The sequence below is a fragment of the Salvelinus sp. IW2-2015 genome, linkage group LG16 (genome assembly GCF_002910315.2).
Source record: "Salvelinus sp. IW2-2015 linkage group LG16, ASM291031v2, whole genome shotgun sequence".
NCBI classification, from domain to species: domain Eukaryota; kingdom Metazoa; phylum Chordata; class Actinopteri; order Salmoniformes; family Salmonidae; genus Salvelinus; species Salvelinus sp. IW2-2015.
Genome location: NC_036856.1, coordinates 28,324,014 through 28,342,894, shown reverse-complemented (window position 1 = coordinate 28,342,894; position 18,881 = coordinate 28,324,014). Strand labels below are relative to the sequence as shown.

The 18,881-nt window shown below is 42.8% G+C and overlaps 1 protein-coding gene across 2 annotated transcripts; it reads right to left on the bottom strand.

The window, feature by feature from the left end:
• Nucleotides 1-5,185: 5,185 nt before the first annotated feature.
• Nucleotides 5,186-7,828, bottom strand: LOC111975336 (regulator of G-protein signaling 21). 2 transcript variants are annotated; one of them, XM_024003559.2, is made up of 5 exons: nt 7,672-7,828; nt 7,077-7,146; nt 6,906-6,997; nt 6,021-6,187; nt 5,186-5,833 (listed from the first exon to the last, which is right to left on the bottom strand). In XM_024003559.2, exons 1-5 carry the CDS (start codon nt 7,736-7,738, stop codon nt 5,657-5,659), a joined length of 573 nt encoding a protein of 190 aa, XP_023859327.1. In that variant the 5' UTR covers nt 7,739-7,828; the 3' UTR covers nt 5,186-5,656. The 2 variants fall into 2 exon arrangements, with proteins under 2 accessions (XP_023859327.1, XP_023859328.1); XM_024003560.2 differs by having other exon boundaries at nt 6,906-6,976.
• Nucleotides 7,829-18,881: the final 11,053 nt, after the last annotated feature.

Sequence of the window (18,881 nt, the reverse complement as noted above, 5' to 3'; positions counted from 1 at the left end):
TCACAGTGTTTTTGTCTGTCCCTGCCTGTTTATGTAACCAGGTTTTAAAGGAATAAAGACAAAATAGTGTTTCTCTATGTAATGTCACCTTTAACTACCACATTAAAACTTCACTTTACACTTGGAACTTGAAGTCATGTTTCTTTGTTTCCAAATATATTATGCTGTGTTATTGTCTTTTCTTCAGGCCCAAACAATGCCCTGTCCTATAATTGACAGAGATATTGTTTATGTTGCTTTGATCCAATCTTTGTATTGGCTCAGGCAGATTTGTATTATCATCCCAGCCCTGAAAGGGAGATAGACAGAGGAACAGATTATTTTTATGCAATAGTATGTCTTGTAGAGACCTAAATCCCTGCTGTATCCCTGGGATGGTGTGGTATTATGTAAATGTTACCGTGTCACTGGTCTCATCTCGTTTAGAACCCTACTGTCTTATTAATGTTCTGTCTTCAAGTTTAATATTCCAAATAACAGACGCCGTCTTGGTTAGAGAACTTTTCTCTCTTCTGAAGTTAGACAGAAACACATGCACATACCACAAACAGACACACAAGCAAGCACACACGCACGCGCACACAAGAACATTAACAACCTCAGTCACCCGAGCCATGGACTGTTCACTTGGTCACCGTCTGACAGAAAGAGACAGTACATCTGCATCAGAGCTAAGACCGAGAGCTTCTATTGGACCATCAGACTGTTGAAGAGCCATCTCCACTAGCATCACCAGTTATGCACACTCACTCACTCACTCACTCACTCACTCACTTCACTCACCTCACTCACTCACTCACTCACTCACTCAACTCACTCACTCACTCACTCACTCACTCACTCACTCACTCACTCATCACTCACTCACTCACTCACTCACTCACTCACTCACTCACTCACTCACTCACTCACTCACTATCACAAACACACACACAAGCTATCACAACAAACAGACACGCCACACACACACACACGCACAGAAACACAACCAAACACACACACACTCACTCACACACTAACTCTCACACATTCACACAGCCAACGCTGCATTCCATGTATAGACAAAAACCACTGGACCCTACTGCATTCTCAACATACTCATTCTAGCTCATTCTAACATTTCATCTACTGCATTTCATCTACTGTAAATCGTATTATAGTTACACTGTTTAAACACACTGCATATTTATTTACAGTACCAGTCAAAAGTTTGGACACACCTACTCATTCCAGGGTTTTCTTTATTTTGTATTTTTTGTAACACTTGTATGGTTACTATATGATTCCATATGTGTTATTTCATTATTCTACAATGTAGAAAATAGTCAAATAAAGAAATACCCTTGAATTAGTAGGTGTGTCCAAACTTTGACTGGTACTGAATATACTGGATTCTTGACATAGTTCACTCTAATAAATCTACTGCTGTACATCTCGTTCCTAGCTGATCTTGTGTAAATTACCCCGCTGTAAATACATATAAATTGCATTTGATTACTGTTACAGTGCTATTTGTATTGTTAATTAGACTCGTTCCCAATTTTCTTGATTTCTTGATATATATAAATATATTTATTTTATTTATTATTTGTGTACTTGTTTGGCATTTTACTGCATTGTTAGGAATAGTGGGTGCAGCAAAATGCTTATGGTACTATAACATCTGCTAAACGCTCGCTCGCTCGCACACACACACACACACACACACACACACACACACACACACACACACACACACACACACACACACACACACACACCACACACACACACACACACACACACACACACACACACACACACACACATGTCTCATCGTTATCGGTGATCAGGCCTACCACTGTTGTGTCATCAGCAAACTTAATGAGGGTGTTGGAGTCGTGCCTGGCCGTGCAGTCATGAGTGAACAGGGAGTACAGGAGGGGACTGAGCACGCACCCCTGGTGGTCTGCTTGAAACATGTTGATATAACAGACTCAGACAGGAAGATGTTGAAAATGTCAGTGAAGACACTTGCCAGTTGCTCAGCACATGCTCGTAGTGCACGTCCTGGTAATCCGACTGGCCCTGTGGCCTTGTGAATGTTGACCTGTTTAAAGGTCTTACTCACATCGGCTGCGGAGAGAGCGTGATCACACAGTCGTCCGGAACAGCTGATGCTCTCATGCATGTTTCAGTGTTACTTGCCTCAAAGCGAGCATAGAAGTTATTTAGCTCGTCTGGTAGGCTCATGTCACTGGGCAGCTCTCGGCTGTGCTTCCCTTTGTAATCTGTAATAGTTTGCAGGCCCTGCCACATCCGACTAGTGTCGGAGCCAGTGTAGTATGATTCTATCTTAGTCTTGTATTGACACTTTGCCTGTTTGATGGTTCGTCGGAGGGCATAGCGCGATTTCTTATAAGCTTCCGGGTTAGAGTCCCGCTCCTTGAAATCGGCAGCTCTACCCTTTAGATCAGTGCGAATGTTGTCTGTAATCCATGGCTTCTGGTTGGGATATGTACGTACAGTCACTGTGGGGACGACGTCCTCGATGCACTTATTGATAAAGCCAGTGACTGATGTGGTGTACTCCGCAATGCCATCGAAAGAATCCCGGAACAAATTCTAGTCTGTGCTAGCAAAATCGTCCTGTAGTTTAGCATCTGCTTCATCTGACCACTTTTTTATAGACTGAGCCACTGGTGCTTCCTGTTTTAATTTTTGCTTGTTTGCAGGAATCAGGAGGATAGAATTATGGTCCGATTTGCCAAATGGAGGGCGAGGGAGAGCTTTGTACATGTCTCTGTGTGTGGAGTAAATGTGGTTGAGAATTTATTTCCTCTCTGGTTGCACATGTGACATGCTGATAGACATTAGGTAAAACTGATTTAAGTTTCCCTGCATTAAAGTCCCCGGCCACTAGGAGCACCGCCTCTGGATGAGCGTTTTCCTGTTTGCTTATGGCGGTATACAGCTCATTGAGTGTGGTTTTAGTGCCAGCATCAGTCTGTGGTGGTATGTAGACAGCTACAAAAAATACAGATGAAAACTCTCTAGGTAGATAGTGTGGTCTTCAGCTTATCATGAGATACTCTACCTCAGGCGAGCAAAACCGCGAGACTTCCTTAGATATCGTGCACCAGCTTTTGTTTACATCAATGCATAGGCCCCCGCCCTGTGTCTTACCAGAGGCTGTGGTTCTGTCCTGCCAATGGAGTGTATAACCCGCCAGCTGTATGTTCTTAATGTCGTCGTTCAGCCACGACTCGGTGAAACATAAGATATTAAAAAAATGTATGTTCCATTGGTAGGATAAACGTGCTTTCAGTTCATCCCATTTATTTTCCAGCGATTGAATGTTAGCTAGCAGAACAGAAGGTCAGGGCAGGTTAGCCACTTGTCACCTGATCCTCACAAGGCACCCTGATCTCTTTCCGTGAAATCTCAGTTTCCTTCTCCTTCTCCGGGATCTAGGCATGGTCGGGTGTCTGTATTATATCCCTCCAGTCCGACTCATTGAAGAATAACTCTTCTTCCGGTTTGAGGTGAGAAATCCAGTTCTGATGTCCAGAAGCTCTTTTTGGTCATAAGAGATGGTAGCAGCAACATTATGTACAAAAAAAGTTACAAAAAACTTGAAAGAACAAACAAAATAGCATGGTTGGTTAAGAGCCGATAAGACGGGTGCCATCACAGTCTAACCTCAACCAAATGTTTTCTGTAGTTGCGGATCAGACCTGCACGACGGTTAGGAGGAATTTTGGACCATTCCTTTTTACAAATCTGTTTCAGTTCAGCAATATTCTTGGGATTTCTGGTGTGAACCGTTCTCGAGGTCATGCCACAGCATCTCAATCGGGTTGAGGTCAGGACTCTGACTGGGCCACTCCAGAAGCCGTATTGTCTTCTGTTGAAGCCATTCTGTTGTTGATGTACTTCTTTTTGGGTTGTTGTCCTTCAATTGGCGGACAGACAGACTGATGAACATCAAAGCTTTTAGAAATTATTTTGTAACCCTTTCCAGCTTCATGCAAGTCAACAATTCTTAATCTTAATCTTCTGAGATATCTTTTGTTTGAGGCATGGTTCACATCAGGCAATGCTTCATGTGAATAGCAAATTCACAAGTTGTGAGTGTTTTTTATATTGGAGGGCAACTCTAACCAATCTTGTCTGATTGATTGGACTCCAGGTTAGCTGACTCTTGACTCCAATTAGCTTTTGGAGAAGTCATTAGCCTAGGGGTTCACATACTTTTCCCAACCTACACTGTGATTGTTTAAATTATGTATTCAATATAGACAAGAAAAATAAAAACATGTGTGTGTTGTTAGTTTAACACTGTGTTTGTCTACTGTTGTGACATTTTTTAACAATTTACGTAGAATTCGAGATCATTCCAAAGAGTTCACATACTTTTTCTTGCAACTGTATACGTTTGGCCGGAAACACAATTAAAGTGCCTATGTGTGTGTGGATGTGTGGGACTCACTGAGGGAAGCAATGAACATGGTATCATATCCTAGAGCAGGTTGGTATGCGTTAAATTTAATTGTGTCTATGTTTACAAGTGGAAGATGCCAGGTGTATATCCTTGTGGAGGTCTGTATGTGGAGGGAAGATGGTGTGTTGGAGTGGAGGCAGGTGGTTGATCCTTCTAGAGTACATGGCCTCCTGCTGGGAGATATAAAAGGTGTCGATGGGTCCATACTCAGAAAGATGTTGCATAAAGCTTACTTTATTTTTTTTAAAGTATTATTATTTTCGCTGCATACACAGACGTTGCTGGGGAGAAACTATACATGCCTGGACTGGTGTTACACATAACACCGAGAGGTCAATTTAACTGTAAACAACATGAAATCCCACTGTACAATGTGTGAAAACACAACACACAAGAGAGAGGCAGAGATGGGACCAAACACAACACACAAGAGAGAGGTCTCAAAGATGGCCCACTGGCCTGGTTGCCTAGGGAACAGAGCGTTTGGGGTTGCTCTGGGTCTGAGAGATAAAGAGGAACAACATGAGGGTACGACTGAGAGAAAGAGACTATGACCTCAGCTGATGCTGCACTGATTGTGTTGGATTGGCTTTCTGAATCCTAATGACATACACCCGCATACACAACATTGCATTGGGTTGGCTTATTGAATTTCTGTCATAGACAGAAACAACACATTAATAAAAAAATTGACTGAAACTCTTTTTCATGGCTTTAATGGCAGGTCTGACATATCCTAGTTTTCATAGACATCAGGAGAATACCATGAATTATTACAGTCAAAAGTAATAATCAATTGATAATCAATGGATAATAATAAGTTATTAAACATACATAATGCTTTATACTCTAAATAAAGTCAGTACTGTATAACATTTGTAATCATATCTATTATCTATAATATTAGCATATTTATATGGAGAGTATCCCACCTTACGTTGAAAATATTTTGGTTGGCCACACCTCAGAATACGATTGGGAGCCACTGAGCTAGATGATGAACTATTATTAGAGAGACTACAGAGCATGGGTCCTGTGTTTTGTGCTCCAGCCCAGAGTTAAACCATGCTGAACTAACATGGGCAGCTAGTTAGAGCGGAGAGAGTTGAATCCCTGTCAGCCCACAGACTGTTGGTTGTTAGCAGGTATTATTCTCCACCTGGTTCTGGAATCTCAGCTGGCTTCTGATGGTTCTAAAAGACCTTGATAGATTTCAGATTTCAGGAATCTGGGATAACAGTCCTTTTTCATCAGCTTGTATATCAGTCTCTGTGCCTTGTCGAAGCAGCTCAGGGTCGGCTGAGACATGCTGTTTGTAATCTCCTGCCTGGTCCCACAGTCGATGTTTATCTGGAATTGAGTAATGAATGAAACATTGCCTTTGTGTAGCCATCATGTTGGACAGAGAGAGGGACACAGACAGAATGATTGAGAGACAGCTTGAGGGGGAGAGCTAACGATTAAAAAAATAAATGAAAGAAAGAGAGAGGGGGAAAGAAGATTAAGCTACACCATTCCGTCTGATGACTTTACGTACCTGTCTGGGAGCGTCGACCTGTACAAACTCTGTGTAGATCCTTTTGGCTGCTATTGCTATCTCATTGCTGGTGGTGATGGTCTTGTACTCCTCACAGGCCAGCCAGAACAAGATGTTCTCCTCGCTGTACTCTGTCCTCAGGAACTCTCTGAAGGCCAGCTGCCCTGCTACACGGTAGAGACATAAAAAGGAGATGGTGTGAAACAGACTCACATTCACACAGGCAGGCACATACATGTAAGCATGGCCACTGACCATGACCTGCAGAACACAGGTTTAGTTAGAGAGAGCAGGCTAGCCCACAAAGTTGTCAAACTGGTTCAGGAAATTGACAGGGAATTATTGACAAGGAGATGCTTTTTCAAGCTCACCAGCAGATGTTCTGGGCTTCCATTTTTAAATGGGACATTTACAGTTGCTGACCAATGCAAATAAATTAGCAAACAATATAATAACTTTTGTTGCCTAAAAAAACATGTACAATGTCATAAAACATGTTTAAGATGTGAGTGAACCATTGCAGATGTCTTATGGGAGAATAATTGTCCTTTGTAGCCTACTGTTCCTTTTCAAAATGCTTAGCCTACTTATGAAGCCATGCAGGTGTGCCATTTTTCATTAGTCTTTTGGGAACACAAACAAACAGCAAACTGCATTACTCACACTAATTGCTTAATATAAATCACAGCTGGAGAACTGACTCTAATCGACACAAGACAAAATATGTACAACGACAGCCAGCTTGTCCCCCCTGTTCCAATGACTTTAGGCTTATACTGGTAACACTTCCCTGCACATGTTTTGGTAGGACTGTATCAACAGTACCAATCAACAGTATCAACAGTAGTAGAGAGAGAGATAGTAAAGAAGAGTACATTGTCTTACTTTTAGACTCCTGGAGTTTTTTCAGGGATTGTCGCCATGACACAACTTCATCGATGGGGGGCTTGGGGGCCCTACAAAAACAACAAAAAAGCCTAGAGACTCTTAATTTTATTTTTGAGGATGATGATGTTCAAATGGTTTACATTTATACAGAACAGAATGTTGACTTACTTCCTGTACATGCCCCTTCGCTTGATATCAGACCTTCTAACATGAGAGAGTGATGATGGAAACAGCTGATCTAAAATGAGGGAGAAAGAAAGACAGAGGCAACAGAGAGCACAGGAAGCCTGTCTAGTCAGAGATGTTTTTTGCCCAAAAAATGCAAAAGCAGAACAGCAACTGGCCAGTTTCCCTATGAATTATGGGACAGAAACAGGAAATCTCATAACTTCAGCAGTCAGAATCTACAGCCGTTTAAGAAGACACTGGCCATCCATTATGATTATTGATTCATTAATCGATAATAAGTATTAGCCAGAGAAAAAATATTTTTGACCAATCATCCATGAGCATTGTTCTGTATCAAACATTTATTTTATACACAAATGTGAATAGAGACTACCTATCTATGAACTACTAACCACTTACAATGAAGCATAACTCATTTGTGCCTAGAAATGCAAAAACGGAAGCAAACCAATATACTGTAGGTCAACCAACCATGTTAAGTACGGAATGAAAGGAATGTGAAAGGAGTGGTCATGTCACAAGCATTTCTCTATTTCTCTATACAGCCGAAGCAAAGCTCAAAGCTAATACTTACAATGTATGCATATGATTACAATATCCCTGAAAAGCAGAGTTTGTTCGTCCTGAAGATCAGCACTCATATATATGCTCAACAACTTCTGATGTTTTTCCCAGTTCTAGTTAGACTTCCCTATTATATTCCCCTGTTTGCTATTCCCCTCTGGCTAGAGCACACAAGTATCCACATGTTGGGCTGGGAGGAGGATTGGCAGATGGGAGGGTTAAGAGGTGACTCAGAGTTTTTATTGTGCTTTTTTACTTTGAAATTCCTAGGATGGGAATCAGGGAAGCTTGAAAAATCAGAGAGAGATGTTTGACCCAGTTCAACGACAAACTCTTCACCCATCACTCTCCTATGAAGTCAGACAGCAGAGGAGAGGAGGAAGGGAGGGAGACACCACTATCTCTGCCAAATGGGGGGGACTGAGACAGACACTGTCGTCCCCCAGCTTTGAAAATTACTGATGACAGAACAACTGGCAGTGTAGTGAGCAAAACGAGACGACTGACAGTAACAGGGACAGAGACAGCAGAGTGTCTCTACCTGTCCACCCCTCTCCAGTACCGACGACTGATTTATGGACCCTCAGCGGGACGCTCTGGGCCAGCTAGGAGAATGAGAACAGGTGCTGTAAAACACTGCTGCTGTGACTGCTGCAAAACCTGGCAGATCTGATCATTCCCTCCCCTGAGCCTCTGTGCCATGTTCCATAATGTATGCAGGTATTTGTTCAGCCCAGCGCTTACACACCTGATTCAACCAAAGATGGACTATTTTTGAGAGCATATATTAGGTGGCTAGTGTTGTATCAGGTGTCTTACAAAAGCCTGTACACACTGCTGTCCTCCATAACCATTACTGGCCATCCCTGTTCTGTGGTGTCCCCTGGCCTTTTACTTGATCTGTGTCCAGGAGCAGATATAAAACCTGGCTTAGCCCTTCTCCTATTTGTCTTGCATTAATTCCCTCTGAACTAATGCCATGGCAGGTGAAGGCCAGTTTATTCATTGGGCTCAGTGCTTCGGCCAAGCTGAATGAAACAGCCTTTCATCTCCCAGCCAACCTCCCTCAATTCATCCATTCACAAGGTGAGAAATTTCTGTCCTGTTGAGGCTTGTGATGAATTCATTTGTTTACCTTTATTTATTGACCTTTGTGCACTGAAGAGGATGTGTGGGCCAGCGGGGAATGACTCATGTATCAGTGATAAATAATGCCTGTAAAATATACAACATCTATAGTCTTAAAGCAGATACCTGCAGTAAATAGTGAATGTTTTATAACACTGCATCAACAAACATGAGATTTTTAAATGAGCTACAATGCTAAACAAAGATTTCACAAGTGTAAATGTAAACAGAAAGATATCCCTGAGTAGCCTATACCTCCTTAGACACTTTTAGGTAAACAGTGTGTAAACTTCCGGCTATTTACAGAGGCAAAAGAGACTCCCTGAAGTAGTTTGGCTCAGCTCATCTCCTGTTTAGAACAAGTAACACTGCTCTCCATGCATACTGAATACATATTTTATTTTATATAGGGAAATCATAACATTGCAATGATTCCTGATCAAATCTCTCTCTATTGACTCGAATTCATTCTCTCCATTGGGAGATGGAGAAAGATGGAAAAATAGAGAGACACAGAACGAGATGGAGAGACAGGGGATACGAACAAGCGATTTGAATTGAATTATTATTTTCTTAATTAATTTTTCTCATGAGAGGAGAAATAGGACTGGGATGTTCATATCTAATTCATTTGATTTGTATTCTCACAAGGAGTCATGGTGATTACCATGCCAAACTGATTGGAGAGTTGACTAGCCAGCAGCCTTCATCTCCTCTCTTCTGTTTACTCTGTGGCAACACTACACCCTAGTTAGCATTTGACCACACAGCTTACAGGGAGAAACCCCTGTTCACTTCCAATGTTACAATAACAACAATATCCCCCTCTAACCCCCCCCCCTCTCTCTGTCTCTCTCTTTTTCCATTTGGTGTACAGTACAGTACCTGATTGAATGCATCACCCCATCCCAAGATGATATCCCATGACCACCATACCATCAGCCACTGTGGGGAGCTCTGTCTCTACTAGGATTCTCTCCCTCTCCTCTCCTCTCTCCTTTGGCAGTGAGGTTTGCCTTGCACAGAGTGGCTGTGGGTCGCTGTTGCTCATGTTAAAAGCTCAGCTGGGAGGACGGCGCCCAGGACCACTGATACATGGCCTTAGTGTTTGGCTCTCTGGCTCTGTGTCTCTGTGGCAGGACATACCATCTGGGTTGGGGGGGCACTCCTGATCCAGAGCATCAATGTTATTACTTACAAAGGTTTTACCTTTTCTCTGTCTGGGTTCCCATTTTATGTGTTGTTTGGTCTGCCTGGGTTGCTGCCGCTTTCCGGCTGTAGGTGTGTAATGAGTAATCTGGCGGTCTCCGTGTGTCTGTGTCCCTTCACAATAACACCAGTCTGACTGCAGGCTCACCCCACAATAACAGTTCCATGCAGAGCCGCTGTACAGTACAAAGGGCTGTGGCTGTCATGAAATTTTGTCAGCCGGTGATTGTCAAGGAAATAACTACAGGTGTCACCGTAATTTACCGTTAATTAACATAAACACATTTAGCATCTCGTGGCTTCCTACATAGCCTACAAGCCTTGTACCTTGGGAACATCTACATTTTAAAAAGTAAAACAAATCTATATAGCCTACACCATCACAATACATACATTATTTATTTTAGACAGGTCTAAAAAACATAACACGAAAAAATATGTACAGTTGAAGTTGGAAGTTTACATACACCTTAGCCAAATACATTTAAATTCAGTTTTTCACAATTCCTGACATTTAATCCTAGTAAAAATTCCCTGTCTTAGGTCAGTTAGGATCACCACTTTATTTTAAGAATGTGAAATGTCTCAATAAAAGTAGAGAGAATGATTTATTTCAGCTTTTATTTATTTCATCACATTTCCAGTGGGTCAAAAGTTTACATACACTCAATTAGTATTTGGTAGCATTGCCTTTAAGATTGTTCTAAACTTGTGGTCAAAGCGTTTTGGGTAGCCTTCCAACAAGCTTCCCACAATAAGTTGGGTGAATTTTGTCCCATTCCTCCTGACAGATCTGGTGAAACTGAGTCAGGTTTGTAGGCCTCCTTGCTGCACATGCTTTTTCAGTTCTGCCCACAAATTTTCTATAGGATGGGTCAGGGCTTTGTGATGGCCACTCCAAATACCTTGACTTTGCTGTCCTTAAGCCATTTTGGCCAAACTTTGGAAGTATGCTTGGCGGTCATTGTCCATTTGGGAAGACCCATTTGCGACCAAGGCTTTAACTTCCTGACTGATGTCCTGAGATGTTGCTTCAATATATCGACATAATTTTCCTCCTCATGATGCCAATCTATTTTGTGAAGTGCACCAGTCCCTCCTGCAGGCGAAGCACCCACAACATGAGTGCTGCCACCCCCGTGCTTCACGTTGGGATGGTGTTCTTTCGGCTTGCCAATCCTCCCCTGTCCAGCGTTCTGACCCTGTTTTTTGTTTATTTCTTTGTTTTAGTGTGGTCAGGCATCGAGCCACGTCCGTCAGTCAGGAGCCGTTAGGAGCCGTCCGTCCGTCAGGAGCTGCCAGAGCCGCCCGTCAGTCAGGAGCTGCCAGAGCCCGCCGTCAGTCAGGAGCTGCCAAGAGCCGCCCGTCAGTCAGGAGCTGCCAGAGCGCCCGCCAGTCAAGAGCTGCCGGAGCCGCCCGGTCCGTAGCTGTTGCCATCAGATGGGGGGAGACCGGTGACAAAGTCCAGGGATTGTGTGAAACCAGGATGGTGAGGGACAGACAGAGGTTGAAGGAGACCAGCCGGAGCTTGCCGAGGAGTCTTGTTCTGTGCACAGATCGTGCATGCGACAATGAATGCGGAGATGTCAGGAACCATTGTCGTGATGTTGTATTAGTTAATATGACTGTTGCTCATCGAATTATTAAAGGTTTCTAATTGCGTGAATAAATGATCAAGCAATTATTAACTCATTAACCTGGGGCACCATGGGAAAATTAGTTTTATTGAGTTCCTATTTCCCAAATTAAACTCAAAGAATATCAGAATATCGATTTTACAACAGTCGCTAATTAATCAGTTTCCTCTACAATCTCATTCTGAACGTCGCATAATCCGGGAATCTGCACTGACCCGGGTCCCACCAATGAGTTCGTACCACACCAATCTTAGTTGATTATTTATTTACTAGAAAGCTAAAATGATGATAAAAGATACACATACACATAAACACAGTCTAGGCTATTGATTAGAACTTAGTATAACGGGCCAATACACTATGGTGCGTGTTACCCAAAATGGGGATTTAAAAGTGAGAGAAAAAGAGAAAGTACACGAGAGAAATATACATTTGGGTGCATTTGTCAGCTATGCTTAATTTAACCCTAGCCTTGCCCCAAACTGCCGCTCTTATGGGTCAGAATATAATGATGTAATTACGTGTGGGAGGTCTCAGATGGGAGCTCCGCGTGGGTCGTTTAGGCTTCTCAATGACGCACTTCTCCGGCGCAACTCTCTGGTTGTCCTCACGATGTCAGTGTCCTTTTGGTCTGATTCCTCGCCCTTGCTCTGGGAGGGGTCTTCTGAGGACAGACAGCTCTGTAGCTCAGGGCTCACAGCGTAGGAATGAAACAGTGTAGATACCACGATTTGATGGAGAATGGAGGTTAGGTGGTCCGGCTTGAATTCGCCCGCTTAGACACAGCTACTCATCAGTAGCATGGGTAGAAAAAGATTTCACCTTGGGTTGAATTTTGGGTTCGTTGACTTTTTAGACCTTGGCTGCAGCTCGGGTCACTTAGTCTGATATGTTACTTCTTAACTCACATGTATTATACCCTCTGGTCAGAAGTGGGCGTAACCGCCTTTAGGGCAATTCTCTGGGCGTACCAAGTTAAGAGGCAAGGTCTAAATTTTACTCAAATCCAATTTTAGACAACTTCACATTTCATCTTTACCAAAACATTCTCTTTGATTTGGACATTTTCCACACAACATACAATGTATAAACATCAAGTATATACTAGGAAAACTCTTAAAGTTACAATGTTTTCGTAATAACGTCATCTATTAACCTTTAATAACAAAACAAAAATGACATGAATTTCAATATTCCATCTATCGTCATGATCACCATTGTGGCTGACGGAAACCATTGTTCCAAAGTCCCTTTATTGCATGTTTAATGTTCTGAGGCTGGTTCTCCACAGTGAGAGGACAAAGGATTTGTCTGTGGCCTAAGATTTACCATGGGCGTGAGGGGTCATAAAACCCCCACATCTTCATACCCCTAGATCTCTCCTCCTCTGTTGGAGGTGAGAGATAATCTGTAGGGTTGTGGTCTCCTGTAACCTGACCTGATCAGGACAGTCATGACACCATGGTAAGCCACCAAAAGTGTTGTTGCACAAAGGCCAGGGTCGGCTGGGAGCCCGTGTCGTAGGCCAGCCTGGAGGAGGTCTGGTGGTGGTCTGATTGAAACATGTAGGTATTACAGACTCTGTCAGGGAGAGGTTGAAAATGTCAGTGAAGATACTCAACAGTTGGTCAACGCATTCTTTGAGTWCACGTCCTGGTAATCCGTCTGGCCCAGCGGCTTTGTGAATGTTGACCTGTTTAAAGATTTTGTTCACATCGGCTACCGAGAGCGTTATCACACAGTCATCCAGAACAGCTGGTGCTCTCGTGCATGCTTCAGTGTTGCTTGCCTCGAAGCGAGCATAAAAGCATTTAGCTCGTGTCTGGGTTTCCCTTTGTAGTCCGTAATAGTTTTCAAGCCCTGCCACATCCGGGATTCTCTGCCTCTAACCCTATTACAGGGGCTGAGTCACTGGCTTACTGGTGCTCTTTCATGCCGTCCCTAGGAGAGGTGCGTCACTTGAGTGGGTTGAGTCACTGACGTGATCTTCCTGTCTGGGTTGGCACCCCCCCTTGGGTTGTGCCGTGGAGGAGATCTTTGTGGGCTATACTCGGCCTTGTCTCAGGATGGTAAGTTGGTGGTTGAAGATATCCCTCTAGTGGTGTGGGAGCTGTGCCTTGGCAAAGTGGTTGGGGTTATATCCTTCCTGTTTGGCCCTGTCCGGGGGTATCATCAGATGGGGCCACAGTGTCTCCTGACCCCTCCTGTCTCAGCCTCCAGTATTTATGCTGCAGTAGTTTATGTGTCGGGGGGCTAGGGTCAGTTTGTTATATCTGGAGTACTTCTCCGTCTTATCCGGTGTCCTGTGTGAATTTAAGTATGCTCTCTCTAATTCTCTCTTTCTCTCTTTCTTTCTCTCTCTCGGAGGACCTGAGCCCTAGGACCATGCCCCAGGACTACCTGGCATGATGACTCCTTGCTGTACCCAGTCCTCCTGGCCGTGCTGCTGCTCCAGTTTCAACTGTTCTGCCTGGGGCTATGGAACCCTGACCTGTTCACTGGACGTGCTACCTGTCCCAGACCTGCTGTTTTCAACTCTCTAGAGACCGCAGGAGCGGTAGAGATACTCTTAATGATCGGCTATGAAAAGCAAACTGACATTTTCTCCTGAGGTGCTGACTTGCTGCACCCTCGACAACTACTGTGATTATTATTATTTGACCATGCTGGTCATTTATGAACATTTGAACATCTTGGCCATGTTCTGTTATAATCTCCACCCGGCACAGCCAGAAGAGGACTCATAGCCTGGTTCCTCTCTAGGTTTTTTCCTAGGATTTGGCCTTTCTAGGGAGTTTTTCCTAGCCACCGTGCTTCTACACCTGCATTGCTTGCTGTTTTGGGGTTTTAGGCTGGGTTTCTGTACAGCACTTTGAGATATCAGCTGATGTAAGAAGGGCTATATAAATACATTTGATTTGATGAGCGTCAGAGCCGGTGTAGTACAGTTCAATCTTAATCCTGTATTGACGCTTTGCTTGTTTGATGGTTTGTCTGAGGTTATAGCAGGATTTCTTATAAACATCCAGATTAGTCTTTCGCTCCTTGAATGCGGCAGCTCTAGCCTTTAGCTCGATGCGGATGATGCCTGTAATCCATGGCTTCTAGTTGTGATATGCACGTACAGTCACTGTGGGGACAACATCCTCATTGATGAAGCAGGTGGTGTATTCCTCAATTTATTTATATTTAACTATGCAAGACAGTTAAGAACAAATTCTTATTTTCAATGACAGCCTAGGAACAGCCTTGTTCAGGGGCAGAATGACAGATTTTTACCTTGTCAGCTCAGGGATTTGATCTAGCAACCTTTCAGTTATTAGTCCAATGCTCTAACCACTAGGCTACTTGCCATTGGATGAATCCCGGAACATATTCCAGTCTGTGTTAGCAAAACAGTCCTGTAGTGTAGCATCCACATCATCTGACCACTTCCGTATTGAGCAAGTCACTGGTACTTCCTGCTTTAGTTTTTGCTTGTAAGAAGGAATCAGAAGGATAGAATTATGGTCAGATTTGCCAAATGGAGGGTGAGGGAGAGCTCTGTATGCATCTCTGTGTGTGGTGGTCTAGGATTTTTTCCCCCTGGTTGCACATGTGACATGCTGGTAAAAATCTGGTAAAACTGATTCATGTTTGCCAGCATTAAACTCCCCGGCCACTAGGATTGCTGCTTCTGGGTGAACATTTTCTTCTTTGCTTATGGCCTTATAGAGTTGGTTGAGAGCGGTCTTAGTGCTAGCTTCGTTTTGTGGTGGTAAATAGACGGCTACAAATAATACAGATGAGAACTCTCTTGGTAGATAGAGTACCTTATAAGCTGTAGACCGCACTACCTCAGGCGAGCATTACCTCAAAACGTATTTAATATTAGACATCGCACACCAGCTGTTATTGACAAAAAGACACACATTCCCACCATTCGTCTTACCAGAGGTAGCGTCTCTGTTCTCCCGGTGCATGGAAAATCCTGCTTGCTCTATATTGTCCGTATCTCCGTTCCACCACGTCTCAGTGAAACATAAGATGTTACAATTTTTAGTGTCCCGTTGGTAGGATAATCTTAATCGTTCGTTCCATTTTATTGTCCAATGATTGCACGTTAGCGAGAAGAATGGAAGGCAGTGGGAGTTTACTCGCTTGCCTCTTGATTTTCGAAAGGAAAAGAGGCCCCTTTTCCGGTGTCTTTTCTTCACGCAAAAGGCGTGGATCTGGGCCTGTTCCACTGAAAGCAGGATATTCTTCTCGTCGGACTCGTTAAAGGAAAACTGTTTCTTCCAGTCCGGGGTGAGTAATCGCTTCTCTGATGTCCAGAAGTTATTTTTGATCATAAGAGATGGTAGCAGCAACATTATGTACACAATAAGTAAAAAAATAAGTTATGGATCCATAACGAAATAAACATCTGCATTTTGAAAGAGTATTTTTACCATTATTTTATTAACGAAAGCATAATGATGTTGATGAAGAAGCCACATTTGCCTCGGGGTCCATCCCAGTTGGTATTCTGTGGAACCATGCGTTTATTCGGTGCTGCCCATTGTCCAGCCCCACGGATGGTTGTCGGCATGGTTGTATGCTCTGCAAATACACGTTCACATTGTTAGTACACAATTATCGATTTTATTACACAGTATGCCTACACATTGATAGGCTATATACATTTATTTTTAGGAAAATGCACTGAAACCAAAGTACCTTAAGTTTTGGTGATCCTCTCAGCTCCGTCTCATTTTCAAGTCCTCTGGTGGTTACATTCCTAACCCTGGAATGGGTAGCACCATAGAAAGAAGCTGTAAGCTATGTCTGTAAGCCGGAAAAGGGTCTGCTCGGACCAAAACACACTGCTGTCTGGGTTTGCAACATTGACCCAGGGCATACACTGGGTCAAGACGCCAGCAGAGTAAGTAGGCCTGTCACGATCGACATAAAGATGAGACCAAGACGCAGCGTGAGTAGAGTTCCACATCATTTTAATCAACTGAAACTCACCTAACAAAACAACAAACAACCAGCCAAACGAAACGTGACGCTACAGGTGTGCACTCAGGCAACTCAATGTAGACAAGATCCCACAACACAAACGAGGAAAATGGCTACCTAAATATGATCCCCAATCAGAGACAATGATAAACAGCTGTCTCTGATTGGGAACCATATCAGGCCAACATAGACATACAACACCCCTAGACATACAAAAACCCTAGACATACAAAACCCTAGACATACAAAACTAGCGTACCCACCCTAGTCACACTCTGACCTAACCAACATATATAGAAAAACAGAGATATCTAAGGTCAGGGCGTGACAAGACCTTTATGTTGTAAAATAAAGGTAAAATAAAAATAAATAAATAAAATACCTACAACACTTACGGCAGACCTACAATATATCTACAAATATTTGTTTAATCTCTACTTGTAGGTCTCCTGATTTAAACCCGATCTAACTTGTTTGGCATCAACTGAAAACATTCATCTGTAACTCTGCCAAGCCTAGAGTACAAGCAAAGAAGGCCATCAAGATGTTTTGGCTTGAGAAATTGATGATACAATTCTCCCCCTACCCTCCTTCTTGGCAAGTCTATTGTCCTGCTAATAGCTCATAATGGGTGGATGGATGGCTTCTTTTCTATTCCAATGTATTCAAGGAATGTATTAATTACAGACATTTGCCATTCTCATTCTCAGACTGGAAACGTTGTTTGCAGAGTTCACAATCTCATTTTCAAGTCCTTGTTAAAAAATAACGATATTTTGGAGATGATTTTGTTTTCAAATAATGGAAAGTGAGCGGTTATAAAAGGCCATTCTTGAACATGGGGTGAGACAATAGGCCCTTTTAATTTTGTCTGGCTTGCCATTCTGTTAGGTTCTAATTCTCAGAGTAAAAAACTCAACGGATACTATGAAAGCTTAACCAAGTTTAATTCTTCCCAGAGGGTGCCGTTCCAAATAGAATTGAATATTTTTTGCTCATATAATTTAAACAGGTCGTTCTCCGCCTGACAAATGTTTTTACAGCTTGCAACAGCATAATCAGTGCTCTAACTCCCCCTTGCGCTGGTCTGGAGCAATGAAGCAGTGACGCAGGGTAACATACTAAACCACAAATTACCTCTAAATCCCGCGGCATAATCTCAAAACTTTTAATTGAGGAACCACACAACTGCGCTTGTCCTACTTATCGAATTCCGAGGCGCATATTGAAGATGTTGGAAGAACTGTCCACATTTTCTTTTCGTCAGCCAACAAGATGAGTAGGCATAACGAACAGCAAAAGCACTAGCCTATGTGAATCTACTATCCCTCATAGTACAAAAGTAGTACAAAAGACCATTATCATACATGTCATCAATGCACTTAAATAGCGAATGGAGGACGCTTTTCCTGTAGTTCATTTTCATGCCAGCCAGGTAGCCTATGCTCCTGTTGTAAAGATAAGCAATGTGCTTAATATTAGGAAAGTTGAGCAATAAATATAGTAGGCCTAGCCTATAAAAAGCTGATGGGATCCTACTCTTTTTAATAGAGGCCATCAAAACTCAGTATTCTCATGCAATTACGTAGCCCATAGAAATCTTGTGCAACATAAGCTCATGGTCTCTCATGAAGTGTTTGATTAGATTTTTTATTACATTTGCATTGATGTCAGAATGATTAGAGGGACAAATGATTAGATTGCTGAATATCAGGCAGTTAGCAAGTTTGGTAGGCTACTAATGACCATCAGCATCATTAGAGCTTGGAGAAGCCTAGTTACCTTCAATAAACATTCATGTGGAATTTGACTGCGGTCATGACTTGTAACCGCCGGTGTGGCGTTAATAAGGTCACCATAACAACCCTAACAATACCCCTGTTCAACACAGTCTTTGCTGTCTGTACTTGTTCTCTCGAATCGTCTTCTCGCCACAGACTGGCAGGGTGGGTGCCATTGTGCCAGACATATTGTAACGATCGTCTGTTGAAGAAGCGGTGGACCAAAGCGCAGCGTGGTAAGTGTTCATGTTTTCTTTATTAAAACTGAACACTGAGACAAAATAACCAAAAATAGAACAACACGAAACAGTTCTGTCTGGTGAAGACACAAAAACAGAAAACAACTACCCACAAAACACAGGTGGGAAAAGGCTACCTAAGTATGGTTCTCAATCAGAGACAACGATAGACAGCTGCCTCTGATTGAGAACCACACCCGGCCAAACACACAGAAATAGAAAACATAGAACACAAAACATGGA

Excerpts from the sequence above, each read along its gene's own strand:
- LOC111975336 (XM_024003559.2), bottom strand. The coding sequence starts at position 7,738 with ATGAGTGCTGATCTTCAGGACGAACAAACTCTGCTTTTCAGGGATATT. Across the intron at positions 7,147-7,671 it reads TGTAATCATATGCATACATT|ATCAGCTGTTTCCATCATCA; the intron begins GTAAGTATTAGC and ends CCCTCATTTTAG. Across the intron at positions 5,834-6,020 it reads AGGTCGACGCTCCCAGACAG|ATAAACATCGACTGTGGGAC; the intron begins GTACGTAAAGTC and ends ACTCAATTCCAG.